The following is a 27,242-nucleotide window of genomic DNA, read 5'->3' on the forward strand; positions in this document are numbered from 1 at the left end:
ACAGAGAAGCTACAACTTAGCTGGGGAACTGATAGCTGGGCTAAGCTGTACCCTGGAGGGGGGTTGAGCAGCTCCACGTGCCCTGAGATTACCCAAGGGGTTTTCTGCAGCTGGAAGCTGCACTAATTTGGCAGACCCAGTTGTGCAGAAAACTGTATGGGGTATGGTGGGTGGGATGGAATACCGAACATTTATCTGTCAATATCTAAAGCATAAATGAATTTTTTCATCTTTTTCACCATAATCAAAACCAAACGGCTGCCCGTTTGGTTGCATTTGTACCATCTGTTATCAAGATTAAATGTTTGCTTATTTAAAATAAGATAGCTAGGGCTTCCCTGGTGGCGCAGTGGTTGAGAGTCCGCCTGCCGATGCAGGGGACACGGGTTCGTGCCCCAGTCCGGGAAGATCCCACATGCTCTTCTCACATGCCACAGAGCAGCTAGGCCAGTGACCCATGGCCGCTGAGCCTGTGCGTCCAGAGCCTGTGGTCTGCAATGGGAGAGGCCACAACAGTGAGAGGCCCGCGTACCGCAAAAAATAAAAAATAAATTAAAAAAAAAAAGATAGCTTGCCTTTCTCAAGGTCCCTTCATTCTCTAAAAGAATATGAATACCATGATGAAGATTGCATTTCACGAACTTGCAGGTCCTTACACCCAGACTGAGACATGTATTGTTACTTTAGTGATAACATGAGGAAAGGGAAAAAGAGCAGAAGAAGGCCCATCTAACACTGATTGTCCACTATATACCACACTCTCTCATTCATCTTCTCATAACCTTTGTGTCAGATATACAAAATACAATTAATATTGTCTCTGTTCTACAGCAGAAAACACTAAGACCAGTGTCATTAAGTAGTCTGCCCAAAGTCACCCTGCTAGTATATCATAAAGTTAAAATTTAAATCCTGCAGCGCCAGATGGAGGTACACGCGGTCACTGTGCGCGAGTGGCTGTCCCCCTGGACGCAGGGGGACCCTGCCAACCCCTCCCTCCCGGCAGATCACGCCAACCCCAGAGGAGACACGGAGCGACACAGTCAGAGCAGGGCCATGAGAGAGGGCTTTGGCATGGTGACCGCCAAGCATCCCCTCCCCAAGGGTTTGTAACTGCCCAGAGGAATGTTCTCTTCTCCATGTTATTTATTTTGACTGTGTGCTCTATATTTGTCTCAGAGATGAAAGTTAAGTTTTGCGTTTACCGTTACAAGGAGTAAAATAACAAAACGAGAGTCGAGAATTGATAATAGTCATTTGCAGATCACAACCAGCTTTTCCCACGAAGGGACCAAATCTTAAAAGCCTAATTTAGGTCTCAGTGAGACATTTTTGAATGTGTCTGAAGGGTTATTTGCAGAAGGAGGTATCTTAGGCATGACCATAGATGCTGCTCTCGGACAGTCGCTGGTGGAGACATTGCACAGCTAGGTCTGGTTTCTCACTTTCCTGTCTGATTCAGAAAGAGCTTTACTTCCCTGCAGGAGTGAGACTTCATTTGCACCTTTGGTTGTTATTTTATTTTATTTTGTTTTCAATAGCCATCTGTCCGTAGAATGTGTATATAAATATCGGAAATCATAATCTGATCTTTAAAGTTTATCTCATATTATTTAAGAATGACCCGAATTGTCTTTTTATTAATTGCCTTTTGAAAATCTGCAGTTAGGAAGTAATGTACATGTAGGATTTAGGAATGTCAGTCAGAAAATTATGTTTTGAGAAATGTAATTATTTTATTTACCTTGTAAAGCCAAATATTCTTAGGCAGAAGTTCTTTGTTATTTTAGTTTCACTTTCTTTTGAGGGTCTTTCCTTGTCATGAGTGCACAACGCCCACCTGTTTGACCCGTGGCCCTGCATGGCCTCACTCACCTTGGCCAACCCCCGGGCAGGCCTGATGGCCACCAGGACGCCCACACAGACACCACGGTCAGCACATGCTGACCTGATGCGGGAGGCGTGGGGCGAGGCCAGAAGAGAGGAGGGGAGGAGAAGCGAGGAGGAGGGGCAGGGCCAGGGCTCCCGCAGGCTCCAAACCAGGGAGCAGGGCTCCCTGAGGCCTCACACTTCTTTGCCCTTGTGTGGCAATGTCCACCAGCGCCTGTGTGGACATCAAGAGATATGCTGGCCTCTGGGTGGTGACAGCCTAAAGAAGGGTGAGAAGGCCCTTGACCCTCTCATCTGGAGAGCAGCGCAAGGGGCAGGTCAGCATGAGAGGGTCTTCCGAGGCTTATTTGAAATCAGACACCCCAGGTGTGTGAGGTCCCACCTAGAGTGACTGTGAGACTCGAGGTTTGTAAACTTGCCCCTAGTTTGCTAAGATGATCTAAAATAATGTTTACTGTTCCAAGTTAGAGAAGAGAGAGAGAGAGAACGGGTCTGTGCGGCCCTCTGTGCAGGTCGGCTGGTCTGAAGATGAAGTCTGCCGTGTTACTGATCAGGCCAGACACGCTCGTGTCACCGCATCACCTGGGTCTCTCTTGTGCAGAAAACAGCACGGTGTTTTTAATCTGCTTGTGTTCCCTCACAGTATGCTGTTAGAAGGTTAATTGATAAGATTAAAGTAGGCTTAATCACAAAGATGTTTAGTGTTTAAAAAAATTCCCCAGCAAGTATTGGAACTTCTAAAATACGTATATCATTTGTACAGGGTTAATCTTGGAAATTATACTTGAAAACTTTATTCTACTCTTCATTTTAAGTTGGAAATTGTTTTTGACAAATTGTTTTGTACCATTGGAAAAGAAAAATGGTAATTTATGTTCTTAAAAAAAAAATTTTTAATCCAAATCCGCCTGACCCCAAAGCTCATTAACTTTTTCCATTTCAGCTCTCTGTATTCCATATGTTTTTCCTTAGTCGAGAGAAAGTTCCTTCACAGTGGAAATTAAGTTCATTATTGTTCTAGTTGTCCCTTATTGTTAATATTAATCACAGTTTTATCTATAGCCAGCAAATAATCACATTAAATGAAAGAAGCAGGTAGGAGCCAGATGGGGATAAAGAGCTGGTTTATGCATTACTAGGTAACATTAACAGTTGCTGAAGAGATGCTATCGACCGCAGTGGACTAACTTCAAAACTGTTGGCTTCCATTGCAAACTCTAGACACACACCAGTAAATGTGGTTGGTTTCAGTTCTCAGGGAAATGAACTTTGATGGTGCCAACAGAAGAATCTAAAACAAAAAGAAACCAGAGAGTAGTTCTTATTTTGGGGTTTCTTCAGAAGAAAATTAGCCTCTCTTTTTACAAAAGAAATACTCCTGAAGAGTTGTATGTTAATATGTTTGATTTTGAAAAATCATTTGAAAACCATTTCCTGTTACAGGTTACTTATTGTGAATTATTCTTTAAAATTAAAAAAAAAGGAAAGTGCTCATCCTATAATTTAATCACTTTGTAATAACAGATTAGTCTTTACTTGGTTCATATTTAATAATATTTCAATATGACTACTATGTACTCTGTTTTCCCCCTATGTCTGTATTCATAATGACAATTTTGATTTGTTTCTCCCAGTTTGTTATTTTTTTTGCTTTCTTCATCTTCTTTTTCTTTTCTTCTTCTTGTTTTTTTCTTTCTCAAATTCTCTAGTAGCCATGGTTCTTTATAAGTTAACAAAGTATTCTTCTTGTCTACTGTTACACTCATCTCCTCCATTCTTCTTCTTGCCTCTCAGGAAGTTCAGTTGGTAAATAGTAGCTGAAACTTACCGCATAAGCTACACTGCAGGAAAAATAAATCCTCTTTAAGTAATTTCTTTAACTCTTCTAGACCATTAGAAGCTAATTAGGTTTTCTGCAACAAAAGTTACCTATACCACTCCTTTTAGATCTATGTTGTCCAACACAGTAGCAACCAGCCACATGTGACTATTTTTTTTATTTTATGATTTTTTATTGAAGTATAGTTAATTGACAATGTTGTGTTAGTTGCAAATGTTAATTTACAGTGTTGTTTACAGCAAAGTGATTCAGTTATACATGTAAATGTATATATATAAATATATATGTAGGCTCTTTCGGATTCTTTTCCATTATAGGTTATTATAAGATATTGAGTATACTTCCCTGTGCTATACAGTAGGTCGTTGTTGTTTGCCTATTGTATATATAGTAGTGTGTATATATGTTAATCCCAAACTCCTAATTTATCTCCCCCTACATGTGACTATTTAAATTAGATAAAATTAAATGGAATTAAAAATTAATTAACTCTAGCCATAGTATTAAATGCTCAGTAGCCACATGTGCATAGTGGTCACCATATTGCACAGCACAGATGTAGAACATTTCCATCAGCACAGAAAGCAATTGTAGAGGAGCAAAATTCGCCATGCCAAAAGGTGTCTCTTTGGCAGGTGGATTATTTCGAGCTGAAAACAAGACCCAAAAGACTCAGGAAGTACCTTTGACCTTCTTCCTCACTACCTAAAAGAATTCAGATAGAGGGACGTTCCTGGAATAGAGCAATCACCAGAGATACCTGCAAAGAATATGTGCTAGGTGTGGTGGAGAAACTTGGCAAGGGCTAGAGATCAGGGTCTGCTAAATGTCCCATGTCTCCACATGGCCCAGCAGACATTTCTTTACCAAACATTTACTTTTCCACCTTCATGTGAATTGCCTTCCTCCCCTTCGAAGTCCCAAACCACTACCCCCAACATCCTTGTTTGCCTTTAGCTAAAGATGGTATTTAATGTGAGGGCTTTGGCCATTTTGGCGAGTTACTCAGTTCCCTTGAGTCTCTCCCATGTATACCTGTCATTAAACTTCTGTTTGATTTTCTCCTGTTAATCTGTCTCATGTCAATTTAACTCTTAGAGCAGCTAGAAGAACCTAGAATAGCGGAAAATGTCTTCCTCCCCAACACACTATTGTATGCTGCTATTCTATATTATCATACAGAATAAAAAATATTTGACCTCTTTGTTTTGTCTTTTTCTCTGCAGCATTTCCAGTGGCCATAACACTGATTGCCACATTGGTAGTGTTCAGCAAATATTTGTTGAAAATTGAATGATTTGAATGACTTTCCAGTAGGAAGAATGTAATTTCAGTTATAGACTATTTATGGAAATTTAAGCTTAAAAATTAAGTTCAAATCCAAAAAGGTTTCATGTAGAAAATATTGTATAATTATATAAAGTTCAGAAAGTTTTAAATTGGGCTAAATCTTTTTGAAATAATTTTCTATATTTGGTTCCAGTCTTTATCAACAATGGACTATCATATTTAAAAGTCAATGTACTTCTCTTTCCATAGCAATAACTATAATTCTTAAGTTAGATTCATTTTTCTTTTCCCAGACATAACTATTATTCTTAAGTTGGTTTGAATCATTCCTGTTCATGCTTCTATACTTATACTATGCATTTACGTATTAGTATTGATTAGTATGTTTGTAAAATATTCATAAATAATCACTATGGTAAAAAAAATGTACATTCTCTAATATAACTCACTATTTTTCCCTCAATATTGTATTCAGTATATTTCCATTTTGATAAAATTAGCACTGGGTGACTCTTTTTAATTGCTGTACAGCATACAATCTGATGGTTTAGAAATTTAGAAATGTAATTGTTTGCTTATAAGCTTTGAGTACCTTAAACTTTACTAGATATTGCCAAGATCTTCTCCAAACTGTTTTATAGTTTACAGTTCCCTCCATAATAATTGTATCTTGTCCTAGCAACTTCTCAACATTGCTATTATTGAATTAGGTTTAAAATTTTTTTTTAATGTATTTCATTTGAGTTTTTCTAATTATGAAGGAGGGTGAGCAACATACAGCATATTTGTTGGCCATTCTCGTTTCCTTTTCTGTCAATTACCTGTTGTCTATTGTTCATTGGAATATCTTTTTATTATGATATGCAGTAGCATTTAATATACACTGGATAATAACCCTTTCTTGGTTATATACAAGACACATTTCATCTCCCAATTTTTAGCTTTTCTTTATTTTTTAACTTTGAATATGGATTAATTTATTATACATTTTATATTAATATTTACCTTCCATTGATTTTATCAGGTTTATCAATTTTTACCTTTATGGTTTTTGCCTTTATAGGTTTTGTTTTGTTTTGTTTTTGCGGTTCGTGGGCCTCTCACGGTTGTGGCCTCTCCCGTTGCGGAGCACAGGCTCTGGACCTGCAGGCTCAGCGGCCATGGCTCACAGGCCCAGCCGCTCCACGGCATGTGGGATCTTCCCGGACCGGGGCACGAACCCGTGTCCCCTGCATCGGCAGGTGGACTCTCAACCACTGAGCCACCAGGGAAGCCTGCCTTTATAGGTTTAAAACAATCTCTCCTCCATCGATATTATGTTTTATTCTTTGAAATTTAATATTAATTTGGAGAGAATTGACATCTACATGATATTGAGTCTTCCCATTCATAAATATGGATATGCTGTATCTCTCCATTTGTTTGTCTTTCAATAAAATTATGTCATGACATTAATATTATGCATATCTTTAAAAATAGTGTTTTTGTTGTCACTGCCATTTAAAAAACATTTTAACTGGTTCTTCTTTGTATACATCAACCCTATAAATTTTTGTGTATTAAGCTTGTATCCAGTGAAGTTGCTGAATGCTCTTATTAATCCCAATAGCTTGTCAGTAGATTCCCCTGAATTTTCTGTGTACATAATTATATTGTGTCCAAATAATTTATCACTTTCCAATGATTACATATCTTATCACTATCTTATTTTATTGCATTAGCTAAGAGTTCCAATAGTATATTCTGAAAGCTGTGATAGTGAACATCCTCATCTAGTTTCTGCCTTTAATTGTAATATTTCTAATTTTTCACTTTTAAGTATGTCACTTGCTGTAGGTTTTGGTATATATTCTTTATTAGGTTAAGGAAGTTCTATTTTAATAATAGCGTGCTTAGCATGCTTGTCAAAATAAATACTGGATTGTATGCTTTCCTACCTATTTTGAAATGGTCAGTCATAAGCTTTTTTCTCCATTAATCTGTTAATGTGATGACTTATACTAAAAGATTTTTCTATTACTGAACTACTCTTGCACTTATTGGAAAAAACTCTTCTTAGACATGATTTTTTTCTTAAACATTGCTTGATTGCATTTGATAATATTTCATTTTCTATTTCAGCATCTATATTCTAAAGTCAGAGCGGTCTGTAACTTCATTTTCTCATCCACACTGAGTATCAATGTTTCATAAAGTATACCAAGAAACTTTCTCTTTTCTTTTTTCTGTGGAACCATTTTTCTGGAACTCAATCCCAGGCTAATTTATAAAAGGTTGGAAAACCGTATTCAGTGTCTCTTTCCTTTATCTAGATTTGGACACACATTTTTTTCCTATCTGTAACATGTTTTTGGTATTTTCCATCTTATAAAATCAGCATCATTAAGCTGAACACAGAAAATCCAAAATCATCATAGGTACTATTTCACACTCCATCTTATCTAGGAATATCAAGGAACCATATGGACCAGGAAAAACCTTTTAAACTTAAATGAAAGAAGAAAAATAAAAATAAAACTCCTGCCTTTTCATTACTAATATAAGAGTTAAAAAGTAGGGCACCACCACAATCTGTACTGAAAGGAAAAATGAATATTATTCACCTGGGAATACCCTACCAGGGAAAGTAGATCATTTAAAACATATTAGAAAGTTAAAAATCTTCAAGCTTCTACAATTGTTAGTGCTGCCTTTTCTCAAAAAAATGTTTAAGGACTGTGGACAAAATTTGTATTTTTCCACATTAACATTGGAGTTTGACAGGTATGCTGCTGTCGGTAATGTTCACTGCAATGAGTAATGGAAGCAGCAGGTGGCAGCAGCTCCCACTCAACAAACTATGGGTTTCTGAGCAAGCACTGTAACAGCAGGAGGCCTCCCTTGCTTGCTCCTTAGTTCTTTTGTGTCTGTAGTGCTCATTTCAAATATGGAAAGAAGTAATATAATGCATAAATCCCACTAACTTTGACAAAACAGATGAGACATTTTTGTGTCTACATTGAGAATGAATAACAAACTTAGGAAATAGATGGATTTATACCTAGTACCTTTATGCTTTCTAGGACCCTTCTTCCCTGTCCCCCTCTTCTATCTTATGCCTTTTTTGGATCTCACTGAAGCCTTTCCTTTTCAGGGAAGCCGGCCATACTTTTGGACATTTGCTACCTTCTATTAAATGAAACTGTATAATAATAACAATGTTAATACATAAGCTGATAATACTAGTGACCATTTATTGAATACTTACTGTATGCTAGGCTCTCTTCCAAAGTTTTTTTTGTTTGTTTTGCGGTACGCGGGCCTCTCACTGCTGTGGCCTCTCCGTTGCGGAGCACAGGCTCCGGACACACAGGCTCAGCGGCCATGGCTCACGGGCCCAGCCGCTCCGCGGCATGTGGGTTCTTCCCGGACCGGAGCACGAACCCGTATCCCCTGCATCGGCAGGCGGACTCTCAACCACTGCGCCACCAGGGAAGCCCTCTTCCAAAGTTTTACATATTTTTCTTATTTAATTTACACAATAACTCAGTGAATTTGGTACTATTATTATTATCCTCATTTTATAGATATCAAAACTGAAGCACAGAAAGGTTAAGTACTTTGCCTAAGATACATAGCTAATAAGTGGATGGGGCCAGATCACACAGGCCGTCTGACCTTGGAGCCTGTGCTCTTCACTTCTACTCACGGATTTGTTAAACAGGGAGACCAATCCCTGCCTATAGACAGGTTGGCAAATATTTTAATTCCACTAGGAAAGAGACTTATTCAAGCTATTTAAAGTACATATATTTCTAAAACCTCTTTGAGAAGTGTATATACAGGTGGGAATTTGAGGGGACTGGCAGTTCAGTAAGGAAGAGACAGACCAAAGAGACAGATCTCAACTTCTTTACTTACTGTTTGTGGAAGCTTGACCAGATATGTCACCACCCAGAGCTTGACTTTCCTAGTACATTAAACGGTCATAATAATACTTAGGTGTTATTGTGAAGATTGAGATAGCATAGGATAGTTCCTAGAACATAGTTAAGTACCTTTTCAATTAATATTAGTTCAAGTCTACCTTTCTCAATAAACTGTAGCGCCAACTGTGAATTTCCCTTGGGTAGGATGAACCTGGAAGAGTTAAAGGGAAATAAAGGGCAGCATTGAGGGCTTCCTTGGTGGTGCAGTGGTTGAGAGTCCACCTGCCGATGCAGGGGACACGGGTTCTTGCCCCGGTCTGGGAAGACCCCATGTGCCACGGAGCGGCTAGGCCCGTGAGCCATGGCCGCTGAGCCTGCGCGTCCAGAGCCTGTGCTCCGCAATGGGAGAGGCCACAACAGTGAGAGGCCTGCATACCGCAAAAAAAAAAAAAAAGAGCAGCATTGATTAACTGAGGAAGAACTTTGCATTATTAATGTTTGAATCTCCCTCAACAAGTATCTCAAATGATGAGTGCATAACAAATGTTTGTTGTTAAATTGATAAGTAGATAAAGTCACAGAGTTAAGTGGTCAATTCTAAATATGCAAAACTAGAGTCTCTCCAAGTCATGGGCATGCATTTTCAAGGACTGAGGTTAACAGTAACATTGGTATTCCCAGGAAATTTATTTACAATTTAAAAAGATGGGGATTTCCCCGGCTGTCCAGGGGTTTAGACTCTGCGCTTCCAATGCAGGGGGCACGGGTTCAATCCCTGGTCGGGGAACTAAGATCCCACATGCCGGGCAGCACAACCAAAAAAAAAAAAAAAAAATTAGGGCTTCCCTGGTGGCGCAGTGGTTGAGAGTCTGCCTGCCGATGCAGGGGACGCGAGTTCATGCCCTTGTCCGGGAAGATCCCACATGCCGCGGAGCGACTGGGCTCCTGAGCCATGGCCGCTGAGCCTGCGCGTCCGGAGCCTGTGCTCCACAACGGGAGAGGCCACAACAGTGAGAGGCCCGCGTACCACAAAAAAAAAAAAAAAAAAAAGATGAATGGGAGCCCCTTATTAATTTCTGACTTAAAGATGTTCAATTTATAGTGTGACATCATTTCTTGTTTTCTTTTATGCTTATGCTTGCATTTGTTTAATCATTCATCAAATTAACTGATTTCTCTTCTAGACCAAAAACAGAAGATGCCTGGATATTTGCAAAGCCCAATGCTATTCAGGCTGTTGGTGTAATGTCGTTTGGTGAGTAGATGGTTTCCAAGGCCCTTTCTCAATATGGAGTCTTCTGTACCAGGAAAAAGTGCTGTGGGGCTTCCCTGGTGGCACAGTGGTTAAGAATCCGCCTGCCAATGCAAGGGACACGGGTTCGAGCCCTGGCCTGGGAAGATCCCACATGCTGCGGAGCAACTAAGCCCGTGTGCTACAACTACTGAGCCTGAGCTCTAGAGCCCACAAGCCACAACTACTGAGCCCACGTGCCACAACTACTGAAACCTGCGCGCCTAGAGCCCATGCTCCACAATGAGAAGCCACGACAATGAGAAGCCCGCACACCGCAACGAAGAGTAGCCCCCACTCACCACAAGTAAAGAAAGCTTGTGCACAGCAACAAAGACCCAACACAGCCAAAAATAAATAAGTAAATTTATTTTTTTTAAAAAAAGGTGCTGTGTGTCTGGAGAGCAGACGTCCTAAGTTTTAGACTTCCCATTAGCAGCATATGATCCAGTTTGTGCCAACATAAAATTAGGCTCGAACTTTTCTCACTCATCACCAGAATGTGCTTCAATTTGGACAAGTCTCTTCCTCATGCAGAAAACTCATTTAAGTCTTCTTATTTCTTAACTTGAAAATCTAGCAAGTGTTATGGACTTCTTCAAAACCTTGCACACAAAGTATTGTGAATTGGCCATCTAAAGTTACTCTGTTATATCCCAGATGGGAAAGGAAGCCCTGGACTGAAAATATGGTGTTGTTTAGATTTCCTTTAAGATTGGAAAGGCCACTGGGAAATGGGAGAGAAAGTTGGCTAGGCCTGGTATATATCAAGAGTGATATGAGGAGAATATAAGCCTAATGTGAATGAAATTTCTCATTCCTACAGCTGTTAGAAAGATTATTTCTGACATATTTAGTAAATTAGTATATCTGAACTTCAGTTCATTAGTATTTCAAAGTAGCGTACATCTCTGAATTTTCTGAAGGAAAGGGAGAACTATGGTGCTTGCTTTAATAATGCTTTTTTTTTTCTTGTATTGCAGCATTTATTTGCCACCATAACTGCTTCTTAGTTTATGGTTCTTTGGAAGAACCCACAGTAGCTAAGTGGTCTCGCATCATCCATGTGTCCACCTTGATTTCTGTATTTATCAGTATTCTCTTTGCTACATGCGGATACTTGACATTTACTGGCTACACCCAAGGTAAAATGAAAAATTCAGTATTAGCATATTTTGGTGTTCATATGGAGTGGTGCTATCACTTCTCATTTTAAGTACAATTATACCCAATGTTCTACTTCAGAGTAGAACCCATTCTCTCCCCTACCTTCCTGCCTCTCCTAATTTTCCTAATTTTCTCCTTTTTAAACTGCTGAGCTTCTTCTGTAGTCCATTCTCCCTCCTTCCACGGTATCACTTCAAAGCACATGAATTCCAGCTTCCCTCTCTACTAGTCCACTGCAGTTTCACTTTCGAGGACACCAATATCCTCCCACTCTTCAAAGCTAACAGTCTTCTTGGTTCTGATTTTCATGGACCTCTCTGAGTCACTTAACAGTTCTGTACATTCTTTCTTTCCTCCCGCAGAGAAAAGAGCACTACCATACCATCATTCACTCCTTTAATATTTTTTTCTTTCTGAGTGATTCATCTTTACTTTCTCCTACCTCCTCTCCCTCTCTCCCCACAACCCCCATTAACTGGCTCAAGCAAGTTGGCTTTTTTTCTCTCAACAAATTCTTGGAGATTTTCATTGTTTTAACTCTAGTCCAGAACTTTCTTTTCATCTCCAGCCTCTTGCCTGCAGGACATTTCTACTTAGTTGTTTCACTCTTGCCTTAAACACAAAATACACCTTTCCCACAAAACCAGGCCTTTCCCTCCTCACCCCAACTCTCATCCCAGGACCCCACACTGAATTCACTTCTCTTTTCTTCTGTTCATCCAGGCCCAACAACAGAATGGTCATCTCTTCTACATCCTTGACCCTTACATTCACTCATCTCTGTAGTGTGAGAGTTAGGGTATTCTGACAGCCTGCTAAATACTATGATTCATGCATTTCACAGCTTTTGCAGGTTTGTTATCTCATTTGACCTTCAGACAACCCTAGGAAGGTAAGTGGAATAACTAGTTTTACCCCCTGCCTAGAACACAAAGAGGCGGAGTAACTTGCCCAAGCTGGCTGCTGACAAAGTAGAAAACACATCTCCTAACTTTCAGTCCCATTTTCTTTCCATTCCATCTTGTCATCTACCCCATTTTGGATACATATGGCCCATTAAAAACTGTCTCTTAGCCTCTAGTTCTGCTTAGCTTACTTTTCAGATGACGCTGAAGTACTCTTGGGTGGGTGGTACATTGTTCCAAATGCAGGTTACAGGTGACTATGATTATAGGGAGAGATTTCTCAAGAAATAAAGAAGATGGCTTCATAAAAGAGTGCTGAATAACAAAATCCCAGTGCCATCGAAAATATAATACCGGTGTGTGCCATTAGAGTGCAGTAATGAAGTGACCTTGAAAATCTTGATTAAAATTGTTTCAAAACATTGCCATGTATCACTATTGCTACATAGTTTGCAAAGACAAATAGCCTGTAGGCTCCAGTCTGCACAGGACCTTGGTTTTAAATGCCTTTTCTATAAGACATAAACCCTTTTTCTTAGTCACACCTTCCTGGTGTTTTTATCATTAGTAATTGTGCAGATATAATTAAGTCTTTATATAACAAAGCTGACAGGTTGGTTTTGGTTTTAGTTGTCTGTTTTGTTTTGTTTTGTTTTTCTTTCTTTTCTAGCTATAATTCCCTAAAATACACTTAGACTCAACCTAGAATAAGCTGAGGTTGTTTCTTCAGGCCATTTTGCCTTAGGCAAATCTAGTCTTGTTTGCGCACACTGCATGCTTCTTTTCCCTTTCATTACATAAACTCCAGCTTGTGAGGCAGTGAGAACTCTACATTGTTCTTGAATTTCCCAGTGACTTTTGAAAAGGTACAGGGCCTGTTTTTTAGTGGAGGTTAGTGAACAGGGAGCTTTGGGCCTTTTTTCTCAGAGTGTTGGAACCCTTTCAATCAACCTTGGATGAACCTCTGCCACTACTGCTTTGTGATTTAATCTCCTTCTGCCCAAAAGGAACACTAAAAAGTAATGTACATTTACTTCAATTAACAGGGGGAGGGGAAAAGAGTCACTTAAAGTAAGTCTTGGGAAGAGGCAGGTCATTTAGTCTTTTAATGAAAAAAAAAAGTACAGAAGTATTATTATTTTGTTTTCTTTGTAAACAGTGTGGTAGTGTGTGACTTTTATCTAATTTTCTAGTCAGTCTCATCGAAAAATGTGACCAACATTTTAAAATGTAAGCATGTTATATTTAGGAAATAAACAGTCTCAAATATTCTTTGTTTCTATATTGGGAAACTTTTTGCTGACATGATCTGTGCCCTCATTAGGTCCCTGCATTTCCTCACAGGTGTCTAAGAAAATACAGTCTCTAAATAAGAATTGGTTCAATGTATATATGGTCCATCGTTTAGTTTGGAACTAATTAAATATAATACTCTGCCTGGGAAATAACCATATTTTCACAGTTTTGAATCAGTGCATTTACCTCAGACTCATCAGATAACATGGAAGATAATGTATGTTTGGAATTCCTTGCTGTGGCCCTGAGTTTGTGATTAAACTCTATAGCGTGATATACAGGAAATTCAGCTCCCTACATGTACTAGTCTACTGTTCCTTTCAGGATTGTCCTTGATCTAAGAATAACATTTCAAAAGGAAATTTGTTTATTTTAACAGACTTTTTTTTTTTTTTTTAATAATGAAGTCACTTACTTACCAGAAACAAAGACCAGAAGCAAGTTTATAAAACCAGTGCACAAGAATTTAGGGAGTTGATTCTGATGTAAGAAGACAATGGATAAAAGTATTTTTCAGAGCTTGGTACAAATATAAGGCTAATCTTCTAAAAACAAACACTGAGACTAAGAAAAAAACTATTAGTGATGAATTTGCTTTCAAGTGGAACATGTGCTACTTTTAATACCCATCAGTAATTATATAGTTTTTGAATGCAAAATTTATGTTTAGATTTGGCAGTCTATTCTATTAAATTAAATGCCGTTTATGTAGCTTCACTTATATAATAAATATCCAATATCTCATTTATTAGATATTCATCTCAATACCCAGTATCTATTAAATACATCTATTTTATATTATTCTCTAGGAGACTTATTTGAAAATTATTGCAGAAATGATGACTTGGTAACATTTGGAAGGTTTTGTTATGGAGTCACTGTCATTTTGACATACCCGATTGAATGCTTTGTGACTAGAGAGGTAAGCACAACTTCTTTCCAACACTTTACCTAGGTCATCTCTCTACTGTATTAATTTGGGGCGATTTATAAATCATTTGATTTTGCAAATTCCCAAGTGCATGACAAGTAATATAATGTATAAAATTTTCTCTTTTAACCAGTTTAAAGATAAATTCATATTCAAATGTTTACAAGATACTTTTTCAAAAGTTGGATTTGAAAATCATGTTTGGTAGTTTAGTTTATATTAACGTAAGTATAAATATTAATACAACTGCATTCCAAAGTGAATGCCAGCATTTAATAGAGTCAAACCAAGATTTTATTTTACTCATTCTTTTTTTTTTTTTTTTTGCGGTGCGCGGGCCTCTCATTGTCGTGGCCTCTCCCATTGCGGAGCACAGGCTCCGGACGCACAGGCTCAGCGGCCATGGCTCACGGGCCCAGCTGCCCCGCAGCATGTGGGGTCTTCCCGGACCGGGACACAAACCCGTGTCCTCTGCATCGGCAGGCAGACTCTCAACCACTGCGCCACCAGGGAATCCCTATTTTACTCATTCTTACAAAGAAATTAAGTACTAAGGTTTAAAACATGTTTTACAAAATTGTTTTTTGGCTAAAATGTTTTATAAGTCAACATGTTTTAAAGGCACCACAGGACAGATTTGATGAGTTTTATTAGTTTTAAAAAACTAAAATATTTTATTTTTCATGAAAACCCCAAATTCAATTTAAACCATTAGTTTTACAGATATATTTTATTCTATATTTATAAATTTATAAATGTTTATGTTTATGTAAATATAAAATAAACATTTCTTTATTCATTCATAAATTTATAAATATGTTTATTATGATAAATATATTTATTTATACTTATATACCATATAAAATAATAGAGAGTATATTATTTACTTATATCTGTATATTCAGATATTTCACTTATAAAGTCAACTCCAAGTTATGTTACATAGCCCACCTGAATTTGTAGAGGAAGATTAGGTAAAAGAGAACTAATTCTTTTTGTGTAAAATTGGATAATGTGGCTTGTCAGGAACCCCTTATACAGTATGCTAAAAATCCACTGTACCATTTAGCAGAACAACATGATCCTGCTTCATAGTGGTTCTTTCAGGAATCACACTGAAAAGGCTTAGTCTTAGGATCTATTCCTAGAGGCTGTTTACACAGTGCACCATGTCAATGGGTCTAATGTGTGAAGCGAAATGCCTACAGAGCTTCAGATACACTAACTAATGGGCAGGCTTCTAGAGGCACACTAGTGCTTACCTTATGCCACTTCTGCAGATAGGGAACTGCACAAGAAAAAGGAATGAGGAAATGTTCAGCACTATGTATATCCTTTGCAGTTAATCACTTGTCCTCACTTACAAATGTATAACTCATAGGCCAGCTCTCCTCAAATATAGGGAGCAGTAGACAGAACTTGATGAATATCTTTTAAATTGAAGAGCCTTTAAAATTTTTGCCAACTCTTGTTGGATGCCAGAAATGGTTTTATTTTAGTTTCTGCCCAGTACTTTAGGTTCAAATCTGATCTCTAGATCTGCAATAATAAATGGTGCATTCTCATGTGGTTTCTGGTGAACTGCTTGTGGTCTGTCAGAGTCACTCCACCTGTATAGCTTATGTCTTCAGTACTTGGAACTTGTGTTTCCTTTCTAGCTGCCATGACAGGAAGACAGAACTGAACCAAGATCTCTGCCATGGTAGCAAATACTAGGCAGAGGAACTTTGCATATACCTCACCCGTTCACTTCCTTTTTCTTTCTCTCCTTTCTGCGCACACACACACACACACACACACACACACACACAAATATACAGTTGGCCTAAATATAATCAAAGCTGTTTCTATTCACAGGTAAAGTAGCCAGCCAAGTACAAGGGTGCCACAAAGCCAGTCTGTGCCTAATAAATACTCTCACTAGCCTGCCCCACTCAGTGATCTTCATCTATAAGAATGAACTTCAGGGGCTCCCTTGGTGGCGCAGTGGTTGAGAGTCTGCCTGCTGATGCAGGGAACGCAGGTTCGTGCCCCGGTCTGGGAAGATCCCACATGCCATGGAGCAGCTGGGCCCGTGAGCCATGGCCACTGAGCCTGCGCGTCCGGAGACTGTGTCGGAGCCTGTGCTCTGCAACGGGAGAGGCCACAACAGTGAGAGGCCTGTGTACCGCAAAAAAAAAAAAAAAAAAAAAAAAAACAACAATGAACTTCAAATTAGATAATATTTGGAAAGACATTACCAATTGTAAAACCATAAATGAGTAAGAGTGACTAGTATCCCCATTTAATTATTAACAGTTATGGCAGTATCCCGTCAATGGGGGACTGTTACTCAACTAGGAATGCTACTTATCACAGTCATTAAGGTCCCCAGCATCTGACCCTCTCCCACCATTTCCAATACTTGTCTCATGGTTCTTTTGCATAAAGCTACCACCCTATTCAGGCTGTCTCCTCCTTGTCCCCCATAGGTATCTTTACTGTTCTTACCTCTTTGCTCTTTTTCACACTGTTGCCTTGGTCTATAATTCTGTTCTAAATCCCATCCATGTTTCAAGTCCTACCTCAAGCCAAGGTAGGACAAGCACATTTCAGGAATACTGTAAAGCCAATTACTCTCAGGGAATTAGATCTAGATAACTAAAGCACTGTCTAGTTCTGAATTGTATTTGATCTTTTTAATCTGTCAAAAATTGATCACTATTTGTTTCATTAGATTGGTTGGATCTCTCCAATTAGGATGTTAATTTCTGAGACTAGGAATCATCTCCTAGACATTTTCTCTTAGCAAGTCAGTAAATAAGTAACTGTTGATCGATTTCCTGATCTGAGTATCAATGGAAAATGGTAATCAACTCTTCTCCATTTTTGTTGAGGAAAGGTGAGATAAAATAGACTTGGCTTGTATCAAATAGGATTTAGATTATATGAAATTAATTTCCTTTTAGTAAAGGATATTACACACCCATTATTATTAAAGGATATTGTGCTAACCCCTTCCTTAGAGGTCATTCAAATAATCTAAATAGCATCTGTAGTTTGTGTAAGTGGTAAGCTTGTTGGACTCAAGGAGGAAGGATAAGGTAACTTCCCAAGGTCTCTCTTACACTTGAGAAATATATTTATACACACATTAGTATGCCGTGTTCTGAGTCTGGAATGTAATCCACTGCCTGTCTGATAGTTCAACAAAGAATACTTGTTATTGATATGTGTGTGTGTCTATGTGTAAATACTTTGGAAATGATAGAACATTCATTCATATGGCTTTGGCTTAAGATTTGATTGATTGCCTAATTGGTAGTGTTTTATACAGTCCTAACTACTATAATATAAAATACTCTCTTAATAAGTCCTGCACAACTCTGAGACTCCCTCTCTAAATAATCTGTTTATATTTGGCAGGTAATTGCCAATGTGTTTTTTGGTGGGACTCTTTCGTCAGTTCTCCACATTATCATAACAGTGGTTATCATTACTGTGGCCACACTTGTGTCATTGCTGATTGATTGCCTTGGAATAGTTTTAGAGCTCAATGTAAGTACATTTAAAGATTCTAAGAATCCCTTTTAAAATAATGTTTACATTTAACATGAGATGTATTTTCCCTTAACAAAGGTGTCACTTTCTAAAGTGGAATGAAAATGTGTTTGTTATATTATAGTAAATATTTATAAAGATGATATTGTGTACTTTATAGGACTATATTTTTAGAGCAGTGGTTCTCCAGTGGGGGAAACATTGCCCTTCCCTCTCCACCTGCAGGGGACATTTAGCAATGTCTAGAGACATTTTTAGTTGCCACAACTGGGTAGGCTGGTGCTAGTGGTATCTAGTGGGTAGAGGACAGGAATGTGGCTAACCATCCCACAATGTGCAGGGTAACCCCTACTACAAAGAATTATCCAATCCAAAATATCAATAGTGCTGAAATTACGATATTGGTTTAAAGGACTTTTTTCATATTCTGTTTTCTGTAGAACATACATATTACTGAAAATAACAATAAATTAAACGGATCTGGAAAGTCCTATGCAGAGTGAAGATAGGTCTAGAGAGATTAATTAAAATATGTAATGAAGAGACTTATATCCACACCCCACATTCACTTACCCTGGCGCAAGTTCTTCTTTTTTTCTTTGAAGTGTTTTTTTCTCCCTCTAGACTTTACTTTGTAATCTCTACTGCTGCTTCCCAAATCTAGGTCCTCATCATATCACATCTGAATTAGTACTGGCGTTTTGCTTCAACTAGCATATATTTAAGCTCTGCTTCCAATTTATCACCATCCTGCTTAAAAATCTCCACTTTCCTACCAACAAGCATAAAATCTGTTGCCTTTATGATCTGACTCCAAACCTTCTATGGAAAGTTTTTTACCATTAACTTCCCATAATCTGCCCTCCGCTCTAGTCGATCTTATTTTTGACCTATGAGTAAGCCATATTAATTCTTTCTTTTATCCTTTGGCTTATGTTTATTCTTTCCTGTAATTATTATTTTCCTTTCCTTTCTATGCAAATATTACAAAGATTTAAAATTTAGTGCATTTTCTAACTTGTTTATTTGTTGATCAGATATATATTGCATAATTACAGTTGAGCCTTGAACAACATGGGTTTGAACTGCACAGGTCCACTTGTGTACAGATTTTTTTCAATAAATATGTACTACATGAACCTCAGTTGGTTGAATCTGCAGATATGGAGGAACCAAGTATGTGGAGGGCTGACTATAAGTTATACACCGATTTTCGACTGCTCAGAAACCCCTTAACCCTTACATTATTCAAGGGTCAAGTATACTGTATTCCACACAACAGAAATACAAGGATGGGAGGAAATCAGAAAGGATCCATGCTATCGTGGAGCTTACAATCTCACAAATAAAAGTTCAGCTGCTATATAGGCAATGAAGAAAAGAAAGAGGTATAAGTAGACTCCGAAAAGACATTTTTGAGAAAAGATTGACAGAATTTGGTAACCAATTCAACTGGGAGGACAGGGGGATAGAGGGACACATCAAGAATGACTTCTTGGGATCCAGCAATTCCTCTTCTGGGTGTTTATCCAAAGAAAAACAAAAACACTAATTTGAAAATATATATGCACCCTGAAGTACCTGGCAGCATTATTTACAGTAGCCAAGATATGGAAACAACCTAAGTGTCCATCAATAGATGAATGAATAAAGAAGATGTGGTATGTATATACAGTGGAATACTACTTGGGCAAAACAAAATGAAATCATAGTTGGATCCAGAGTGTATTATGCTAAGTGAAATAAGTCACACAGAAAAAGACAAATACTGTATTATCTTACTTATATGTGGAATCTAAGAAAGATTAAAAAAAAAAATGAAAACAGGCTCATAGATACGGAGAACAAATGAGTGGTTGCCAGAAGGGAGTGGTGAGGGGGGTGAAATAGGTCAAGGAGATTAAGAGATACAGACTTCCAGTTATAGAATAAATAAGCCATGTGTATGTAATATACAGCATAAGGAATATGGTCTAAAGTACTGTAATAACTTCGTATGGGGACAGATGATTTACTAGACTCATTGTGGTGATCATTTTATAATGTATGTAAATGTCAAATCACTATGTAGTACACCTAAAACTAACATAATATCGTATGTCAACTATATGTCAGTTTTTAAAAGTGACCAAAAGAAAAAAAGAATGACTCCTTGGTTCTACTTTGTGGAAGTAGGATAATGATGGCATTTGGTGAAACATGAATAGAAGTGAATCTACCACTTTAGAGTCTTTCGTCTTCCCCTTCTACAGTCCTAATGAAATTTCTACTCAGAATCACACCACTTAGCATTCAACAATCATGCCCCCACAGGGAGGGCAAGCTTTTCAGATGGAATCCCAAGTTATCATTTACTCACTCCACTGAGAGTTAAGGGGAAGGGGAAGGTATTATTGTCAGTGCCCGAGACATTGTTCCCTCCAAGTGCCATTTGGATTTGAAGGTCCAGGCAAAGGTAGTGGAAGATTCAGTCAGGAACACTATTGGGAATTTTCCTGCATCAGAGTATGTGCAAAGTAGGGAGTAGGCAGCTCCCCTGAAACCGCATGGGACTAGGGAAACATCTATTCCATTAGCAATGGAAAGAAGGCTCATAGGAGAGTTGGATCATTATTAAAAGTAACTTTTACCTACATCCTAATTTTGCATAGGCCAAAGGCTAGTAGGTTCACTCAAAATCATTTCATGTTCCAACCTTGGTCTACATAAAGGGATGACTGCTACCTAAATGTGCTAACTTGATTTATGTATTATCTTGTATTATGTACTGTTTGGACTGTCCATAAGCTTGCCTTGCCTACCTATGTGCAAGTTCTTTGGAGACAAGAATGGTACTTAGCTGCCTCCTCCATCTTCCACAGTATATAGCACAGTGCCAAGAACACAGTGCTCCAAATTACTGCATGGGCGATTGCCCTTGGGAGCACAGTTGAGGAACTATTTCTACAAATGCCCCTGGACATAAGAGACATTCTTAGTGTAGCACCAGGAAATTAAGTGTTACAAAAAATTGTTGGGGTTGACAGTAATGGTAACCCTCTAATTATGCTGAGGACATGATCGGCATGACTCCCAGCTCGATGTTATTTCTTATTTTGTGAAATGTCTCATTTGAGTTCGCATGTTTGTTTGTTTGTTAGAATATTGTAGGATTGTCATATGAGAGAAAATGTCTTTATCAAGTGCCTTGCCACTCACTATTTTGATAGCCTAAGAATGTTTTGTTCCCTTTAAGTTAAGCGAGCATACACATATTGCTTATGTTTCAGGAATGATATATTTTTGTAAATTTGACCATTACTTTCTGTTCACTGTGAATCACACTCACACAATAAAATTATAAGCACATAATCACATTAAATATTCCCTGTTATGCTTATGTTGAAATTTTTGGTGGTTAAGACAGAATTCTGGTGTTGTAGTCAAAGAATAATATTTGGTGAATATCTGTTATGAAGTCAAGATCTGAGCTGGCTTGGAGGACTATTTTTAAAAATTTAATACATGATTCTAGATCCTTAGATTTTTTAAAAACCTGGTTATGTAAACATTCATAAAAAACAGAGTGTTAAATTGTCATGATCTAATAACTCAATTACACTAGTTTTAAAGCACTTTGTAGGAATTCATAAAATCTAAGATCTGCATTCTCTTCCAGACCACTTGAGTGCATATTTTTCCAGTCAACAAATGTCTTTTGGTTAGCACAATATCATAGTCAGGTCTTTGTTCAACTCCGTTTTGTGTGGGCATTTGTCATGTTTCATAAAGCCAGATCAAGCATCATTTCTGTCAGTAATGCAAGCCAGGTCACGCAACACTTTAGAAGTAGCTAAAGCATGTGGTGTTCCCCTTCTGAGCAACAGTGTGAGCTAGCATGTAGGGAGCATTTATTCTGTGCCAAGTGTTTTGCATGCATTATCCTCTTAATCTGTATTAATTGTATAGATGAAGAAACTGAGGCACAGAGTGATTGGAGTGATTAAATAGGTCACACTAGTTTTTTTTTTTAATTAAAGTATAGTTGATTTATAATAGATTACTTCCAGGTGTACAACATAGTGATTCAATATTTTTATAGATTATATTCCATTTAAAGTTAATATAAAATAATGGCTATATTTTCCTATGCTGTACAATATATCCTTGTAGCTTATCTATCTTATACATAATAGTTTATATCTCTTCATCTCCTTCCCCTATCCTGCCCTTTCCACCTTCACCCCTCCCCACTGGTAACCACTAGTTTGTTCTCTATATCTGTGAGTCTGTTTCTTTTTTGTTATAGTCACTACTTTGTTTTATTTTTTACATTGCACATATAAGTGACAACGTACAGTATTTGTCTTTCTCTGATTTATTTCACTAAGCATAATACGCTCTAGGTCCAACCATGTTATTGCAAATGGCAGAATTTCATTCTTTTTTATGTCTGAGTAATATTTCTCTGTGTGTGTGTGTATGTGTATGGATACCACACCTTTTTCCATTCATCTGTTAATAAACACTTAAATAGGTCACACTAGTTTTAAGTGGTAGAATCAAGAATAAGTAGAGGGCTTCCCTGGTGGCGCAGTGGTTAAGAATCCACCTGCCAATGCAGGAGACACGGGTTCGATCTCTGGCCCAGTAAGATCCCACATGTTGCAGAGCAACTAAGCCCGTGCGCCACAACTACTGAGCCTGTGCTCTAGAGCCCGCGAGCCACAACTACTGAGCCCATGTGCCACAACTACTGAGCCCATGTGCCACAACTACTGAAGCCCGTGGGCCTAGAGCCCATGCTCTGCAACAAGAGAAGCCACGACGAGAAGCCCACGCACCAAAACAAAGAGCAGCCCCCACTCGCCACAACTAGAGAAAGCCCGCGCACAGCAACAAAGACCTAATACAGCCAAAAATAAAAACAAATAAATAAATTTATTTTTAAAAAAAAGAATAAGTAGAATATGGACCTTTACAAATGAGATGTGTAATAGAATCAGACCTTCAACTTGCAAAGTTAAGGGAATGCTGTTACTTAGTATAACTAAAATAATACAAAATAAATTATTCAGGGTTATATTAGTTATTTAATAAAAAGCAAAACCCCATTTAGAACTTAGCTTCCCTTTTATTTTATTGTTTTCATGGCGGCAGACAACGACATATTTTCCAAGTCAAATGCACTCTCAATTTTAAAGGATTCATTTTAGAAACAAATAAAATAAATGTAGGTTCCATTCTTGGTAATAAGAATCCAGCATCTTGGCACTGACGTTGCTCTTAGAGAGAAGAGGCATCTGCAGTAATTGGGTCCTATGGGTTTCTACGTGCAGCAGAGCAAAGAGAAGAGATGAAGCAGCTGGTGCTTGTGGTCAGAGTAACCAGCCCAGCAAGCACTGTGTGCAGCTTACAGTGGAAGGAGGACAGCAAACCAGTTACCCAGCAAGAGCCCACATACAGAGTGAGGGAGCCATAGTCCAAGCTGCCAAAGACCTGTGAGCTAGAGTTTCTTTCTAAGGTATAGGAACACATTTCACGAGTCCAAATTGATTACTGAGTAGAAATTTTCAATATGTATAAGCATTCTTTTATTTAGTTTTCAGCTTCCTTGCATAAATGAGAGGTTTATATTCAGGTAGGAGAACTCAGATACTTTTCCAATCTGTATTGCCCGTAAAGATCTTCAACACTTTCTGTTATTTCCCCCTTGCAAACTACAAAATGCGCTGGCATCTGTGGTGTTATTATCAAAGGATAGTGCTTTCCCCCCACCCTTTATAATTAAGGCTATATTTTCTTGTCTCTTTGATAAATTGTTATGGTATTTATGTCCTGTCAAGAAATTTCAAAAATTATCCCAAAGCCAGTGGTGTAACCTCAGGCAAGGCTATATTAGATAGATCAAATTAGCTGGACTCATTTGTAGGGAATAGAGCAGATGGAACTGTTCTATCATTTTACTGATGATCTTAGGTCCTAACAACAATCTCTAGCAAGACGGAGCTCTCAAATATTAGGAAAGTAACCGCTATCAAGACAAGATACTCAACTGGACTTCTTCCAGTACAAACATCAGCTATACAATTTTCCCACTAATTCCCACTACTTTCTCAACCCTTAAAAATTATGGCATAAACAGAACACCCATTACTTTGCACTGCCCAGCAAGTTAGGTTTGGAAGAGTCCCAAATGCTGACTGATGACAGCTTCTTAGCAGCAGCTGGTGGCAGTTTTCATCCTGATAGCACTTTCACACTCCACAGTTCCAGATGAAGTAGTTTCACATGTTTGTTCCTATGAAGAGAAGAGACTCTCTCTCTCTCTCTCCACACACACACACACACACACACACACACACACACACACGCATACATATATAATTGTTTTCAAAAATTATTTCATAGAAATCAAAGGATAATTATTGTAAGCACAGATTGAGTTCTACAGTATTTTTTATAACTTGAAAAACATTGTCAGTTTCAAGTGACATGATGGAGCCTAAGGAATCCATAATTCATTTAACTCTGGCCATATGAAAACTAATCCTTTATATGCTGTGTACCTTTGTAGGTAATCATTTGTATTCATGTGCTATGAATAGCAAAATTATATTGTCCATATATTTTAAATTAGAATATGGTACCTCTTAGAATTTTCTCATTCTTATATCTCTGACTGTAGAAATATTTTCCATGAAGTGTGGCCCCTTCTATTCTTCCCCAGATTTTTAGATGCTGCCTGGCTAGTCTGACTTCATAATTTGTCCCCCTCGATTGATATTTCTCCAGACTTTTGCTGTTTTTGTAAAAATAAAAAAGTTACATTTTTGAAATCATAGTCGTATATTTCTTGTATGAGAGTAGTAATTAGTGTAAAATACAGTAAACTTAGTAAATGGTGAGACTGAAAAAAACTTTCTTTTAAAACTATTTTTAAGGTCTAATCTGTTCTTTTACATCATCCAATTTCAAAATCAGTTTTCTATGATTTTTCCCTAGGGACAATCTACCAAAATAATGTGTCAAAAGCTTTCAAACCATAGTGATAGGCATATAGGGTTTCATTATACTATCCTTTCTACTTTTCTGTATAGTTACAAATTTCCATAATAACTTTTTCAGGTATGGAAAATATATTTTTTATGGAAAGCTTCTTTTGTATTCTAAACCATATCATATTGGTTATTGTGTGTTTTAAAAATTTTCTGTATTATGGTTTAAGAAAATATCATTCGTCATTTGTCACATCATATAAATATATTTTGTTAATAATATGTGTTATGTTTTGTTTAACATATAATTAATTTTTAACATAATTAGAAAAAATATTACCTAAAGTGCATTAAATTTTAACATTACTTCATTCACAGTTACTAGTGCAGATTTGGCCTCCTCAAGGGGAAAGTCTCTTTCCTTTGAAGTCAGTAACTCTTGATCTTTCTATAATAGACAACACCACTTCCCATAATTTTCAATCTAACATTCCTCCTCAGGTTGGACTTATATCCATAAGCCAATGTGGGGGAAGGGTGAATGAGTCATAGTTATTTAGTTCTGCTGTCAATTTTCTAGGGTAATAATGTGTTTAGTTTTACTTGAAAGAGGATTTAGAAATGCTACTTCATGCTAAGTACCCTTAGGGGTACAGTTTTCCTTTCTCATACAGACAGGCACCTACTTTCATACAAAGTCAAGGAAAGAGGAGAGGAGAGATAAGACGTTATGCCCTATATACACCTCCCAATAGTCCCCTTTTGTACACAGCTGACAAACAGACCTCTCAGCTTTGAATGGCATAATAGATAACCAGCAATTTGAAATGAAGAGTATAAGGAAATATGATGTGACTGAAAATATGGGAACTTTTAAGAGTTTGCCAGGAGTCAGTCTTACCATCTGCTTTATTTTATATTATTTTCTGATTATTATTTAAGCCTGATATACTATTATATTATTTTGCTTTTCTCATTTGTAAATATACCATCAGTAAGGGAAAAACCTATTCCTAAGTCTTTCTTGGAATTATTTTTCTTTCCTCTGTTTGATTTAACTGAACCTATCAAACTTTTAACATGCATGATGACAAATACATTTTGTAAATGTTTTTTAAAAACTGTCCAAGGAACGCTCCATTCAGTAACATTATCTTATTTCTTGTTTTGAATACGCAGGGTGTGCTCTGTGCAGCTCCCCTAATTTTTATCATCCCATCAGCATGTTATCTGAAACTGTCTGAAGAACCGAGGACACACTCAGATAAGATTATGTCCTGTGTCATGCTTCCCATTGGTGCTGTGGTGATGGCTGTTGGATTTGTCATGGCCGTCACCAATCCTCAAGACTGCACCCACGGGCAGGAAATGTTCTACTGCTTTCCCGACAATTTCTCCCTCACGAACATCTCAATTTCTCACTTTCAACTGACAACACAACTTTCAATTTTAAACGTCAGCATCTTTCAGTGAGTTGCATGCTTTAAAAAATAGGTATTTTTCATAGACTTCTAAACTGCGCAATAACATTCACACATGTTTTAGTCTCTATATTATAAAAGTATTACTTTGGCATTTATCAAGACTTGGTTTTTCTTTACTCTTTAGTCCAGTATAAAAGTTAAAAAGGAGGGAATTCCCTAGCGGCCCAGTGGTTAGGACTCCACGCTTTCACTGCCGAGGACCCTAGTTGGGGAACTAAGATCCCGCAAGCCACACAGTGTGGGGGAAAAAAAAAAAAAAAGGAAAAGAAAGTTGAATGTATTTTATCTTAAACTGGGACAAAATAATGTTTTGTTCTCATGACGGGGCTGCGCTAATCTTAAATGCAGGAGGAGCAGTGAAGCCTGTGGCGTCTGCTACCAACCTCCCAAAGCAGTATTCTCTTATTGAGTATGTGAGCCAATATATTGTGCTGTAAAATGAGTAGATGATTGTGGGTTGCAATGTTGTGTATGTGTCCATTATGAGAAAAATACATTTTTTGTCTTAAAAGGACTCAAAGGGAAGGAAAACTCAAGACTATTAAGGAGACTAGATATCCCAAGAGCAAAGTGAAGCTGTCCGTTATGATTTCAGCAGCATCCCTTGTTTAGAGGAAAGTGAATCCCTGGAGAAATGAGTAAAGTCCTTCACATGTTACAAAGCGTGACTAATAGACTAGGTATACAGAGCTAGGTGTGTGAGGGAGCAAAATTACCTCGCAG

The 27,242-nt window shown here is 37.8% G+C and overlaps 1 protein-coding gene across 1 annotated transcript in view; it reads left to right on the forward strand.

Annotated features, from left to right (window-relative positions):
* SLC38A11 (solute carrier family 38 member 11) overlaps positions 1-26,508 on the forward strand; it is a gene marked incomplete at its 3' end in the record, with an annotated part of 52,587 nt that extends 26,079 nt beyond the window's left edge. The window contains 5 exon segments of the mRNA XM_082658699.1: positions 10,113-10,183; positions 11,203-11,364; positions 14,397-14,509; positions 17,924-18,055; positions 26,215-26,508. Of these exon segments, the coding sequence (XP_082514825.1) occupies positions 10,113-10,183; positions 11,203-11,364; positions 14,397-14,509; positions 17,924-18,055; positions 26,215-26,508 (772 nt within the window).
* Between the last annotated feature and the right edge of the window lie 734 nt (positions 26,509-27,242).

The sequence above is a fragment of the Grampus griseus genome, assembly GCF_964374135.1.
Source record: "Grampus griseus genome assembly, chromosome: 7".
Taxonomy (NCBI): Eukaryota; Metazoa; Chordata; class Mammalia; order Artiodactyla; family Delphinidae; genus Grampus; species Grampus griseus.